Source organism: Myripristis murdjan, chromosome 13 (assembly GCF_902150065.1).
Source record: "Myripristis murdjan chromosome 13, fMyrMur1.1, whole genome shotgun sequence".
NCBI lineage: Eukaryota > Metazoa > Chordata > Actinopteri > Holocentriformes > Holocentridae > Myripristis > Myripristis murdjan.
This window is the reverse complement of record NC_043992.1, coordinates 5,409,210-5,423,336: the sequence shown is the minus strand read 5'-3', so window position 1 is coordinate 5,423,336 and position 14,127 is coordinate 5,409,210. Positions and strand designations below refer to the sequence as shown.

Genomic DNA, 14,127 nt, shown 5'->3' with positions numbered 1-14,127 from the left:
ACACACAAAGCTGCAAGCAGAGAATTGACCAAAATATCTCGGTGAGCTGAAGCATTAAGATTTCCCTTCACTGGAACTGAGGGGCCGAGGCCGAGCCCAGAAACACCAGCCCACAGCGTTATCCCTCCTCCAGCAAACTGCACGCTGGAACTCAGTGAGCTCTTTAGAATGAGCCATTCTTTCACTAATGTTTGTAAAGACAGACTGCATGGCTAGCTGCTGGGTTTTATACACCTGTGACAATGGGACTGAATGACACACCAGAAGTCACTGATTAAGAGCTGTGGCCTGATACTCTGTCCATGTAGTGTATCATCATGACTGCTAGAAATGATGCAGTTTGTGTGTACTCAGCAGAAGTGAGTGCAATGACTGTTTTTATAGCACTTTTGCTATAAAAATGATTTTCAACCTCAAAACTGTCCTTGTTTATTGGCTGTTTTATGTAACGTAAAATAGAGTGAAGTGTTTCTACTGAAGCACTTTTGACTTTTTCACCATAACAAATCAGGCAATGAATCAAGTCAAAATTTGAATGTCAAAACTGAATTAAGAAGTATTTATGCTTATGGTGTCTCTGTAAAAGAAAAAAAAAAAATTCCAAAAAAGGGCTTCCTGTGCTTCTCTAAATGCTCTGTGGCACAGTTGACACAGATGACAAACCACCACAAGAATTTATAAAACATACACATTTATTGTGTTAATACAAAAATAGATTGTAAAACAAAAGAGATTTTATTTATATATGATTATTTTTTGCAGAGCATTCAAAATGTAAATCAGCCACAAATCAGTTTTTCTGGCCATCTCAGTGAGGAAAGAAGCTCTTATGCATTCTTCTGCTCATTTCTGACTTGAGGTGACGTATTATTGGGGTGATTCCTTTGTTCCCATGTTCCTACGTTCCCCAGCTCTTATAACTCATAAAAGGAAACCTGAAAAATACGCCCCCCAGCTCTGAATTAGGGTTAATGTGTATTAACAGAATACTGGACTGAGGACCACAGGACCCTGGGAACACAGAAACGCTCCAGAATAATTGGGGAAAAAGTTGTGCAGTGTAAGCTCAGCCTTAGGTGATGTCCTGTCAAGCAGAGGCTTTTGTCCATAAATGGTGAGGATTGTGCTGCGTGTGCCCAGAAGAGCTGACTCATGTTTAAGCATCTAGGACTAAGAGCATCAAGCAGTCTGAGATAACAGATATTGTAGTTACCGTGCACTGCATTTCAAAATTACTTCTCCAAGCAACAGCTGCTGGCGTAGTGCCTTACATCTCTGGAGCTATCCTGTTTTTTTTGGTGTTTTTGCTGCGGAAACCTGGCCAGATGTAGACAGGATGTCACAAAAAGGCATTTCCAGTGCAGATACAATGGAGTTTGATGGCAGAACATTTCTCAAATATATAAAACATCAATAACAGATGCCAGATTTTTGGAAACTGTCGTTTGTCAGTAACTGAAGAAGTACACAAAGCTAAGTTGAGGCAGAGTGAGTGCAACAAAAAAATAATATTACAACACCATCATGAGAAAACAACTCCTGGGATCCACTGACTGGTACAGCGTAAGAGCGTCTGGTGGCAGAATCTTCCCTTTGATTGGTAAACGACCTCATCGAAAGGCATCGGATTTGACAAAACTGCCCAGAGAAGAGCAGCAACATTTGGCACACTTTGTGGTAAAACATTTGCATTCAGTGTGGTATCACTGGAGGCCAGGTGGAGGTCGTGTTTGGAGCGGACATCACAAACAAATTCCTCTCTCTGACGTCTCATCTGTCGCTTCAAGCTCCTTCTCTTCTGCCGGCTGTGAGTTCAGCGGTCAAACCTCGTCAGCCTCCTCCTCCTCATCTCCTCGGCTGTGATACCGTCCTCTGACAGGTGGAAACCATAAGGAGGAGGAGCTCCTCTCTGGCTGCTGCGGCCTACACAACAGAATACTGTTAGCACTCTAAACGCTATACGCCACTCCTCATTTCTTATTGTTCTCCTCCTCCTCCTCTCTCACCTCTGTCGTTCAGGCTGTTTCTGATGGCCGCATCCAGCTGCTCCTCCTCTGTCAGCCCTCCTGTGTACGCTGCTGTATTGTGTGTTGGATCATTTGTTGTGTAATCTGTATACCGCTGGTCTGCTGAGTGTCCTCCTCTAAAGCCACTGTAGCCTAGACACACACACACACACACACACACACACACACACACACACACAAAAAAAGACAAATTACCCTGAGCCCAAAAGTGGGCAACTAAAACAGGCTCCATGTCCACTCCTATAAACTCATTTTTTTACAAAGCAATGGCCATTTCTGCAAAGCTTCTAAGGCGGGCAAAACCAAATGGCGGACCGCGGTCCGGGCACGGACCCAGTGATGGTTCTGTCCGGACCCGTGACATTGCTGATATTAATAAATAAATCATTTGTTGTTATTTTTTCTCTGACGGTCGTGGCTACAGACTGCATGCGCAGCTAATCTAGCTAATATGACAGAAGCATCATCAATAGCCAATCAAAATGATTGTTTACCTTTCAGCACCAGAGAATAGCGGGAGAAAGGAGATGAGACGAGAACATGGCTTGGTCCAAAATGAGAAAAGTAGAGAGTGAAAACCGAACTTGTAAAGATGAATGGACGGACCAATACATGTTCAATTTGCCTGCATCCACTTCTAAACCATTGTGTCTCATATGTTGTGAAACTGTGGTGATAATAAAAAAGTGGCAACGTTAAGCGTCACTATGAGACCAAACACAGATCGTTTGAGGAAACGTACCCGCAGAAGCTATTTAGACCAGGGCCACTCAACTTAAGATGGCTCAGGGGCCACGCAGCAAAATTCAGCTGTGTCTAAGGGCCGCAAGCTAAAAATGTCTGACCTATTTTGGACGTTTAAACAATTATTTTTGACATAGGCTACATGACTAGTCTAAAAATGAACAAAACATACAGAAAACAGCTACATTTCAATCCCGGGCCAAACTTCACTGAATAAAAGATTGTCATGCAATGATTAATGATGAAATGATCAAGTTACAACAAAATGAGGCTTTATTCCCAAAATGTGGACAGAATGGGCAGCTTGCTCAGAGGTTAATATTGAAGTTAGGCCATATCGCACTCTCATGAAATATTATAAAATAAACAGACTTCATTCACAAAATGTTAGTGATAGAAATGATTTGTCCACAGACTGAAACTCAGTCATTAAATAGAATAGAAATATTTTTATTATATGACAGTGGCGGGCCGCAAAAAAATGACGCACGGGCCACATGCGGCCCCCGGGCCACGGGTTGAGTAGCCATTAGAAGATTCGGACCTTTGCTGGGAGGAAATTTTGGTAACTGGACCTCTTTGAATTTTAATTGAATACCACTGATCTAAGGCTTAGCAGCTTTTTACCACCAAATGAAGAAACAGAAACAAATAAAATATACTACCTAAGTGGGATACTCCCATGTAATCCAAGCTCACAGGAGTAGTCAACTCCCATCAAATGTTTATTAAGGAATTCCACAAAAAATCATCTGGGGTTTCTTTATATAACTGCACCCTAACAAAGCCCTAAAGTTTCCTCAAAGTGCTTTTATTTTTAGTGTAAGTGAGTGTAATGTCTTTTGGCTCAGACTCCTCATCCTCTCTCCTCAGGTCGTCATGAACCACAAAACAAACTGGAAAAAAACACATACCTCACTTGATTATTACTCAGTATTGGATATCTGACTAGACACTGGATTTCCTTAAATGTTGTTTTACCTGAGGAGTAGAATGCATTTGGCTGGGAGTAATATCCATCTGATGTCACCAACCCTGGTGGGAATTCAGAAAAAACAGAGAAGATCAAAAACACGTTTAACAAATCCTTTACAAAAACATTAGGATTTAAACACACACACACACACACACACACACACACACACACACACACACACACACACAAACAACTCTGCACATAGATGCATATTCATGTTCAGTCTTGAAATACACTCACCTGCACAGAATCAAAACAAAACACATCACAGTGCCAAAATGCATACTGACCAAGTTACTGAACATAAGAGTTGTCACTGACAGTCGGTGCATGGTAAAAATCATGTGTAATAAGACCACATGCCTACAAAAAATCTTCAGAAATTAAGAAAAACAGAGGTTTATTTTCTCACTGATGCCATTTTATCTATTTTTCTCTGCAATGGGGGTAATTAAAGTCCAACTCAACACAAAAATGCCCATGTACACTATCTTTTCAATTATGCAACACGCACACACACACACACACACACACACACAGTGCCACAGACCTGCACATGTCTTCATGATTTTCTTCAGGGGTCCAGCTGTGTAGAGCAGACCCACCAGGATACCAGCCAGGTGACCGATCAGGGACGTCCTGAGGAGAAGAGCACATCGTTTATGGCATATCGCCCTCTGGTGGTGGCTGTTATCCATAGCACCTTGCAGACTGCATGGACATGAGCAGAGGTGGCTCAACAGGAATCTACTAGCTCGTCTTCATAATACTGCTAGCTGGAGCTCTGGTTTATGCAGATGTGGTGAATCCTGAGTGTGACTTCTGACTGGTGACTCACCCAGGTGCTGTCAGGTGGATCAGCACCAGCTCCACCCAGCTGGCATAGCGATTGGACACAGGGACACCCATCACAGAGGTCACACCCCCTGGGTGGTAATGGTTACTGAGCACCTTCAGAGCAAACAGGACGCCTAGACACAGAACAAGTCATCATTAAACACCAGTATCAAAGCTGCAATGAAATGACATCTTCATTTATTCAGTAATCATACACTTATTTTTTCATATTATTATCTGTAAATGGTGCATTTTTACTTATTACTTGATGGCCTGACAGCACATGCACCTAAAAATTCCAACCAATGAAACACAAACATTTTTGAACAACAGTAAGCCATGGCCTGTTACACAAGGGCTGCATATGCAAATTCAAACTGCAAATGCAAACAGAGTGACGGAAATGAGTTTCGTCTTTGCTGGTAGTTGTTTTTACCAGCAACTTTCGGTTTGCAACCCTATCTGGAAACACAACATCAGAACGCATCAGCTTTGGTCTGACGATGATTTTAGCCTCTGGGAACGAGGGCCGTGCCCTGTGCATTTGCTCTTGGTGCTTTTTGTAGAGTAAGTAACAGGTCTGTGTCTTTTTGGATTCTGGTGGGCAGTTTGTACCTGAGAAGCCCACAGCACACTGAATACTGTAGGAAGAGTCCTGGGTCAGCTCTGTTAGCCCCGCCTCCAACACCAGGTAGACCAATCCGGTGAGCACAGAGAAGACCGACAGCAGGTAGAGGAACCAGGCCCCGCCCAGCCGCCGCTCCAACCTGATGCCTTTCCACAGGAAGGAAACCATGTTGAAGTACAGGTGCCAGTCATCTGCATGGTGCAGCGGGGAGAGGAGGAGGCGGAGCCAATCTCCATGCCAGTAGGCCTGCTGGACGCTCACACAGGCCTGGAGGGTAGATGAATGGAGAACAGCCGTGCTCAGAATAACACCAACATGCCAATAAGTCTCATAATAAATCAGCAGTAAACATCATGTCCCCGGGCCTGAACCCAGGAGGGATTCTGGAAGGATCTTCCTGCTGGTTACACTGCCCTGCTGGCCCTGTGCGACAGCCACCTGTAGTAGCAGAAGTCCTAACAGTGGACGTGTTACACCGGTGTGTTACCTGCATCAGTGGAGCGGCAGGGAACAGGTAGAGGTAGACGTTGAGTCCCAGGACGGCCAGGGTGACGGGGGGGATGTTGTCCAGACCCACCTGGAAGAGCTGGGAGGCCAGCAGCAGCAGGCCCAGCTGAGAGCCCCTCTGTCGTCGCTGCATGCTGAACACAGCCTGGCAAGAGAGAGTCATGCAGTTTAAAAGACTATTTCTGTGTCACTAGGAATTTTAGAGTGGGCAGAGACAGCAGACGAGAGGGAAGGAAGAGAGATGATGTGGGACAGAGACCATCAGTTAGATTCAAACAAGCTTCACAGTGAATACACAGCCTGCGTATCCCAGTCATGCTAATAAGACAGAGTGTTAGCTTGACTGTAGAATGCTGATCTCAGTAATTTTGCTCTGTCATCCTTTAAAACAAATCAACGCCTACTTGTGACCTGCTGTGTCAGAACAGCCCTCCTAAAACATGACGACCTCTCAGGCTGTTTAATTTGCCCAGCTGTCAGAGGACGCCTTGCCTTGTGACACTACTCAGTATTTCACAAGAAAACAGAACAACAGTAAAATATTAAAAAATATATTCTTTCCCTTGGGCTGTAATACATGAAGTTAACTACTGTACTCATAAAAACCTGGGTGAAGGGTTTTAGTAGGGTTTTCAGTCAGGCAACAAGACACATGAAGTACCTGATACAAAAACTTGGGTAACTTTTTTTTTTTTTTTTTTTTTATCATATTCATTTTCTAGAGGTTTAACTACTGAGGTCAAATTGACCTGTATTGATAAAAATGTTAATTAATTTGAAGGTAACTGAGGCTGTTTTTGTATAATCAGTACAATCTTGTAACAGCAGAGGTGGGAAAGGGGCTTGACATGAACAACACCAACACACACCACTGGTTCTCCACCAAGTGTGAACGCTCCGTCAAACAAACAAACAAACAAACAAACAAACTAACAAACTAATACACCGAACAACGCCCAGCAGCTGCTAAGTAAAGCGAAGTTGGGAACAAAACAAAGGAACTTACCTAAAAGCCAAGCCAAATTAGCGGAGGAACTTCCTGCTTACAGACGGAGGCGGCGGCGGGCCGTGCAGCGTGTGGCCGCGGTGTCGGTGTCTGAGGCCGGGTGTAACCCTCGGAGCACCTCGGTACTCTGAACCCCGTCAGGCCGGAGGAGACGGCGTGCACAGCCCTCACTTCCACCCAGTCCCGTCGAGTTTCTGGACGTTAACGCGGAGTTGCATCATGTTTACAGTAGAGACGTAGGCTGAACCGTCACGTGATCAAAACAAATCGACGTGTCTTGCGCATGCGCACTGTGCGACTACGCTCTGGCAGTCCAGCACATAGGTCCAGGTCCAGCACCTGTCACGCTTCTTCTTCTTCTCCCTTAGTTGATTTAATTCAGGTCAGATACATGAAGTGTACATGTTACATACATTGTTCATGAGAAAAAAAAAATCAAATTCAGTCACATTTTATGCCGTTGGAGTAAAATAATTGGAACCTCTTGTAATTTTTAATTTAAGCTCTTTAAATAAAACACAACCTCCCCCACACACCCCATCATGCATCAAAGTCACTGTTGGAATCATGCCCCCCATGTTTTTATATTTTTATGTCCCGGAGAAAAAATATACTGGACCGAAAAGAGGTCTCCTTGCCTCCCACATGTAAATAAATAAATAAATAAATAAACAAACCGAGGCGGTGTGATGTGTGAGCGGAGGCTGCAGGAGAGTGAGAGCTCTCGCTCTGCTCACACACTCTTTGTGCGCCAGGTGTAGCGCGCTGATTAATTATTCAGCCATGCGCGGAAACCCGACTCCACTGGATCAGCTCGCTCTCATCATCAGAACCTGTACATCTGAGCCTTAACCCTTTGCATTTATGTGCACACCTGTGTGAACTTTTTATTATTATTGGTATTACTGTCCAGAGCATCAGTCCAAGCAGCACAGCGCGGCTCCAGCTCCAGTCAGCCCCGCTCCCTCCACGTCGTCTCAAATGACTGGCCAACCGGCGCTGCTGGAGAGGCTGTTGCTATAGTAACAGAGGCACTCAGAGCAGACGGAGGGGAAGTTGCGTCAAGCCACTAAGAGATAACTGGAGTTTTGTCGGAAATTAGACACTTTCCCTTCAAAACAAAACAATACACAAACAAATATCACATAAAAGAAACGCAATTTCTCTTAATCAGGAAGAGGATGGAATTTGCACCTGGCCCCACTCAGGTAGGCTAGCCTCCATCTATCTATCTATCTATCTATCTATCTATCTATCTATCTATCTATCTATCTATCTATCTATCAAATACAAAACAAGGGTCTTCTTGTGTTGTTTGAGAGAAGAGGGAGCTCAGAAAATGTCAGGAGGAGGAGTATTGTAGTTTTTATGATTAGGCTTTATCTTCTTTATGGACCCTAGACAAAAGGGAGGGACGCCCCGGTAGCTGACATAGCAGAGCGTGTACGCCGTGAGTCCTGAGAGGCCGTCTGCCTGCATGTCACCCCCCCTCTCCTGTCTCACTCTTTACTGTCACTATCAAATAAAGCCAAATGCTGCGAAAAAAAACCTAGAAAAAAAAAAAAAAAGAAATGGAACGAGAACGAATCGAAACCCATTCCATTTCTGGAATGCACTGGAAGCTCTTATGAAAGCATTATCTTAAAAAAAAAAAAAAAAAAAAAAAAAAAAAAAAAAAAAAATATATATATATATATATATATATATATATATATATATATATATATATATATATATATATATATATATATATATATATATATCATACTCCTAATAAGCCACTAGTCGATGAGAACTTTATTTTGACAGCAGCGAGCGGAAGTTGTACTTGACTTATCGTAGCGAGCTTGACAGCGGGGGGTGAGAGACGGGAGGAAGAGAGGGGGAGCCGGAGCAGGTAAAGGTGTGCTGTTTGTTTGTTTCTCTGAATGTGTGGGAGACAGGACGGGGTGAGGCCGACAGAGGACGGGCAGGGGGAAGAGGAGGACTGAGAGAGACGTCCCGGGAGCGAGAGGAGGACAGAGGAGAGACAGACAGAGGAGGACAGAGGAGAGACAGACAGAGGAGGAGAGACAGAGGAGGAGAGGGAGCGAGCAGCAGGGATGTCGGAGAGGATCGCGTCGTGCGGCAGCCTGTGTGACAGCACCAACCTGCTGCTACAGTACTGCAACAATGGTACACACACACACTCACACACACACAAACAGCGCAGGGGCTGCCATATCAACATTTTTTCATTTTCTTGAAGTGCTGCAGTAGTGTCTGATGTCCAAATCTACAGTCTCAGATACACTCTGCTCGTCATCTGTCAGTGTCAGTGCTGTTTTCATGAGCGCCTCTTTCAGTTCTGTTCTGTTTTGCTTTCCATAACGTGACATATGGCGTTGTTTTTAGTTCTATTTTACATTTGTCTACCTTCATTTTATTTACTCAGTTGTTCTTTGGACTTGGACTTGTTCCCTTTGTATTTGCTTTGAAAAGTAATCAGCCTGAGGCATCAGAGGTGTCTTGTTTTGGCCAATTTTGTCACAAAGTTTGTTAAATATCTCTATGAGACGTGTGTTTTAGGGCTGAGAGCAGTGAGCAGCTCAAATCCCCACACAGTCTGGCTTCAGTATGGCAGTGTGTTTTGCATCATTGTGCATTGTGCATGTGCTTTTAGATCTGATCTCTCAGGGTCTCTTTGGGTACCGGGGATGAAAATATTATCCAGCGTCTGCAACACATGAATGGTGAATGCATGTTACCTACACGTGCACACACATACATCTAGAAACACATCTGCCAAAGGAATGGTGTGAGTTGTGTTTTTTTGTGTTTGTCCTGTGCCGTCGTGTCCCATCCGGCTCAGCGTCGAGGCGAGGAGGTGCACACACGCCTCAGCTGCTCTCTCACCTGTCTCTCTGGTCATTCTCCACCTGTGGCAGCGACTCTCAGGGACGGCAGCACCGCATAGGAGCAGCGCCGCTGTCAGGCAGCTGGAGGCGTTCTTGCTGTCTTGTGTTGTGACTGCAGTTTGACCACAGGGGGGTTAGACTGATATTCAGGCCACGTTTGTCCTTTTTATAAAATACCCCAAATCAGAGTGAAATGATGAAGTTCCTCCCTGAGCAAAGCTCCAGAAAAACAGGCTGTGGAACTGAAATGACATGAAACCTATAGCCATCTTGTTTTTCCCAGTATCTCTCCTCCTCCTCCTTTGAGGTCGGAGAGAGGAGGTCAGTTTCTTCTCTGAGTGGATGGAGTTGATCATGTTGGTCAGGAGGGCGATGGTGGGAGCCTTTTTTTTTTATTATTATTTTTTACTTGCAGCCTTAAAAATCTTTGAAATATATGTTTCACTTCTACTGAGGCCTTTAGGAATATTTCCAAAAAGGCTGAACATATGGACAAAGAATGCTAGGATATAAAGGCATTTTTTGACAAAAAAAAAAAAAAAAAAAAAATCCAGGTTTAAATGAAAAAATACCAATGATTGATGATGGTAATTTAGCTGAAGCTGATACAGGTGATCTCTCACACCTGTAGGCCGGTGTCTGCTGCAGCTGTCACGCTCTGATGAAAAAAAAAACAAAAACATGCAAATGCTGAGCGGGCGGCAGGCGAGATGATATCTGTGGTGGCAGCGCTGGTGAGCCGAGGATGGAGGCTGGTTAGTGAAATGTGTCTTTGTCAGTCCGACAAGGCAGGAGTCTCGGTGCGGCTGGTCCAAACAAAGCACTTCTGTCGCTGTGTGGTTTATTTTTCAGGGAACTGATGCTAACTGCTTCACGCAAAAAGCAAAGGACACAGAGAAATGAATAAAACACAAGGTGGTGAAAAAACCCCAGATGAGGCAGCAGAGCTCTCACTGGTTATTATGGAAGAACGGTTCAATATCCTGTTAACCGAAAAGCTGCCACTTAATTGTGCAGACGGCCATACTGAGTGGCAGGTGGAGAGACAGCGAGGGGTCACGGCCGTCTGATTGGAGTGGAGATGTTCATTATCCAAAAACCCAACACATGCATGCCATGTGGCGGACGCTGTCACCCATACAGTTTGCAGGAAGCCCAGCCCCGACGGGAATTAAACCACACATCATCTGAGACGACACAAGACTTCACACGAGAGCTGCAGGCGTCCTGACAAACTTACCGAGATAGAAAATAATATAAAATAAGAATATCTAGTGGATGATGTCTGTGCACACAACAGGAAGAGCACATTGAGTGACAGCTGGCTCTGCAGTCAGGGGTCACATCATCTCAACCTGGCTGTTTTTTTTTTCTTTGTAGGAAGCTTTTCTTCTTTTTAAATGGCACAAAAGAAATCAGTATAGGAGTTTGCTGTCTTTGCTTCATTAAATTCATGAGTTTTTCAGGGGAGAATGAGGGAGAGAACCTTCACAGGGCTTTCCATCACCAGCAGCACCTGCTCAGTTTTTATTGTTTATTTTCTTCATTGAAAGTCCAACTCTGTTCAGAAATGTGCTCATGTCCCTAAAATGTATGACCTTGACTCTGCTGACTGTATCTGCTCTCAGTTTGTCAGCAGGGAGCTGTTGTCACACTGCTGAAGGTGGAGGGGTGTGTGTGTGTGTGTGTGTGTGTGTGTGTGATACTCAGACCCCAGCCAGCTGGATTTACTTCGTCACAGACCAAACAACCAATCAGCCGTCAGCTGCTGGGCGCTGCTTTGCATATCATTATCAGCTCTGCCGGTGGCGTGCTGCTGCTGGCCAAGTTTTGTTTTCAGAAAATAAAACAAGACCAACTGAATGTCTGCTATTAATAAAGAACATTAATGTAATTAAGAGATTCACTAATAAAATAATTCTTTCATGGTTAGATCATGAAATATGGTATAATTTTCACGACAGGACGGGACTTCTGTGTGCTGTGAACAGAGCGCCGGTTATGAAGCGCTGTGTCAGCTGGCAGGGGGCGGGGCCTGTTTGCATATTCATGGATCTTCACATTTTTAATGAGCGCAGGGTTTACAGCAGGAGTGTCCAACCATGTGCCATAGAGGCCAAGAGGCTGCAGGTTTTCATTCCAACCAAAACCTCCACCAGGTGATTTCAGCTCACCTTCAAGCAGAGAGGGAGGACTAATCAGTGAAATCACCTGGTGGAGGTTTTGGTTGGAATGAAAACCTGCAGCCTCTCAGCCTCCATGGCATACAATTGGACACCCCTGGTATAGAGTTATATTTAAGGCACAAAGGGATGTTTCTCATGGAAAAAGCTCTAAATATGTAATATTAATGAATAGATTATTTTTAGGGGCTTAGTAAATGACTGGAGGGGGCGTTAAGATTAATGTGCTGTTTCTGTTTCATATTAGATGGAAGGCAGCAGGCAGAGGATGACTGGATGTGACTCTGCTGCACCGACTCACGGTGACGTCTGTGTGTTTTCTTGTGTTTCTGTCCTCATGAAGGACAAACATCCCTCAAAGTGACGACATTCTGCAGCTTTCAGGGCCAGTAAAGGGTTAGAGCTAAGATTAGGGTTTAGAGTTAAGGGCTAGAATTAAGATTAGGGTTTAGAGTTAATGGTTAGAATTAAGATTAGGGTTTAGAGTCTAGGGTTAGAATTAAGATTGGTCCGGGACGTCGACGTCACCAAATCCAGATTTTTCAGGCTTATGCTTGAACCACCTGTTGTAGATTGTCTTATTGTGCATTTAGACTTTGTGAAGCAGACGGTGCACATTTTACTGGCTGCGGTCAGAGGTCAGAGCCGGAAGGGATTCAGTGTCTTGCTCAATGACACTTGAGCAGGACGGATGTTTGATCGCGGATGGTCTCCCTGTACTGTTTGAGTCATCAGCACACCTTCAGCCACAGAGCAGAGGATCAATCAGAGAAATCAGCTGCTGTTGTGTTTGCTTGGAACGACAGCCGGTGGACTTCTGTGCCTCAAGGCAGAGTTCTGCACTCGGTCGGGTACCTGCAAAAACAGCTGATTTTCGGGTGGTTTTTAAAAACATTTTTTTCCCCGGGTTCGGATCTGGGTGGAAAAAATAACATGCGGGTCGGGTCGCGGGTTTTAGATCGACACATCAAAATTAATAAAAATAATAATAAATACAATAAAATAAAAACATAAGTTGTAAGCTGGTTGTAATGCTGTGACATGATCCATGGGCTGTGACTGCAGCAACACGTTACGGCTCGTAACTGCTGAACGTCGCTCAAGTCTGGACAGAAATTAAGTCTACTATTACACATGTAAAGTTCCTTTTAAGAGATTAAAACTTTAAAAGCATTAAACGTAACAAACTGATTTTACAGTCGTATGGGAGAAGAACACAGAGGATTGATGATGGAGCTGAAGTCAGGCTTTTATTGGAAGAGCTGCTTCATTCAGGTGCGTTGTTTACTCACTGGCACCTTAACTGTGGCCATATGCTGTTCAACATTCAGACAATATGACCCAAAATGATTACTTTAAATACGGGTTACGGGTTGGGCTGCGGGTCGTGTTTCAATGGGTCAGATCGGGTTGCGGTACTAATCGGGCTGATGTGTGGGTTGCAGTTCAGGTGCGGGTTGTACGTCCCCGGGTCGGGTCGGGGCGGATCTTGAAAATTGGACCCGTGCAGGACTCACATGGGACGGGACGTTTGGACCGATACCACCTTTAAAGAGCAATGACGGCATCCGTCCAAGAAGTATTAGTACTCCTGATATTTGGCTGATCATGAAATTTGGTATTTGTGCGAGCTTCTTTTTTTAAATTCTGGGAGTGTGCCATTAATAGAAATAGCAAATTAGCAACAGAGAAAAACTAACATGGTCTTTTGTTTATAAAGTATTTAATCATCCTCTGAGAAGCTGAGCCTGTTTCACATGTGTATTTATATTATGATTCTTAAAAAAATCATATCAGTCCTGGTATCAGCTGTTGGAAAATAACAGATATTGGTGTCTGCCTCTGTTGGATCCCCAGGCCCCCGGTCATGCAGGGACTCACCATGTTCAGGCCACTTTGCAGCCGTTTGGTCGAGGGTTACAAACTGCTGGAAAATCCTCCTATCACTAAAAGACGACAAGAGGCTAAGCCCTGAGGATCAGTAAAGCCCAGTGGGAGTAAAAACGAGAGCCGTGAGGGCTGAGAGTGAGACTGAACACAGACCCGGGAGCCAAAGCTGACGGCACTCCCACCCTCTGGAAAACAGTCCAGGCAGAGCCGCTGGCCGGCTGTTTGACTTGTTGTGCAGCAGGTGGGAGGCAGGCAGCACGCAGCAGCCTGTCCACGTGGAGCGTAGTACAGGAGAGGAGATGTCTGTCCGCCTGTCTGTCTGTCTGCCTGTCTGTCCTCCCTCCGTCCCTCTGGCGTCTGTCTTGTCGCTGTAACCAGAGAGGAGCTCTGTTCATCAGATCTGGGGTGTGCAGCCCCCTGCTCCTGTCAGAA

The 14,127-nt window shown here is 44.6% G+C and overlaps 2 protein-coding genes across 2 annotated transcripts in view; one reads left to right on the top strand and one right to left on the bottom strand.

Annotated features, from left to right (window-relative positions):
- Positions 1 to 674: 674 nt before the first annotated feature.
- On the bottom strand, positions 675 to 7,000 carry rhbdd1 (rhomboid domain containing 1). The gene is made up of 8 exons (XM_030066706.1): positions 6,726 to 7,000; positions 5,700 to 5,864; positions 5,200 to 5,479; positions 4,586 to 4,718; positions 4,298 to 4,386; positions 3,753 to 3,806; positions 2,007 to 2,159; positions 675 to 1,923 (listed from the first exon to the last, which is right to left on the bottom strand). Exons 2-8 carry the CDS (start codon positions 5,850 to 5,852, stop codon positions 1,814 to 1,816), a joined length of 972 nt encoding a protein of 323 aa, XP_029922566.1. The 5' UTR covers positions 5,853 to 5,864; positions 6,726 to 7,000; the 3' UTR covers positions 675 to 1,813.
- Positions 7,001 to 7,522: 522 nt separating this feature from the next.
- Positions 7,523 to 14,127, top strand: part of eml2 (EMAP like 2) — a 45,564-nt gene continuing 38,959 nt past the window's right edge. The window contains exons 1-2 of the mRNA XM_030066703.1: positions 7,523 to 7,933; positions 8,669 to 8,900. Of these exons, the coding sequence (XP_029922563.1) occupies positions 8,828 to 8,900 (73 nt within the window). The 5' untranslated portion in view covers positions 7,523 to 7,933; positions 8,669 to 8,827. The remainder of the gene's footprint in view (positions 7,934 to 8,668; positions 8,901 to 14,127) is intronic.

Bases quoted from the DNA above. Each gene is read 5' to 3' on its own strand.
- rhbdd1 (XM_030066706.1), bottom strand. From the start codon at position 5,852: ATGCAGCGACGACAGAGGGGCTCTCAGCTGGGCCTGCTGCTGCTGGCC. The intron at 4,387-4,585 runs GTGAGTCACCAG...TCTTCTCCTCAG, and splicing joins ATCCACCTGACAGCACCTGG to GACGTCCCTGATCGGTCACC. The intron at 1,924-2,006 runs GTGAGAGAGGAG...TCTGTTGTGTAG, and splicing joins AAACAGCCTGAACGACAGAG to GCCGCAGCAGCCAGAGAGGA.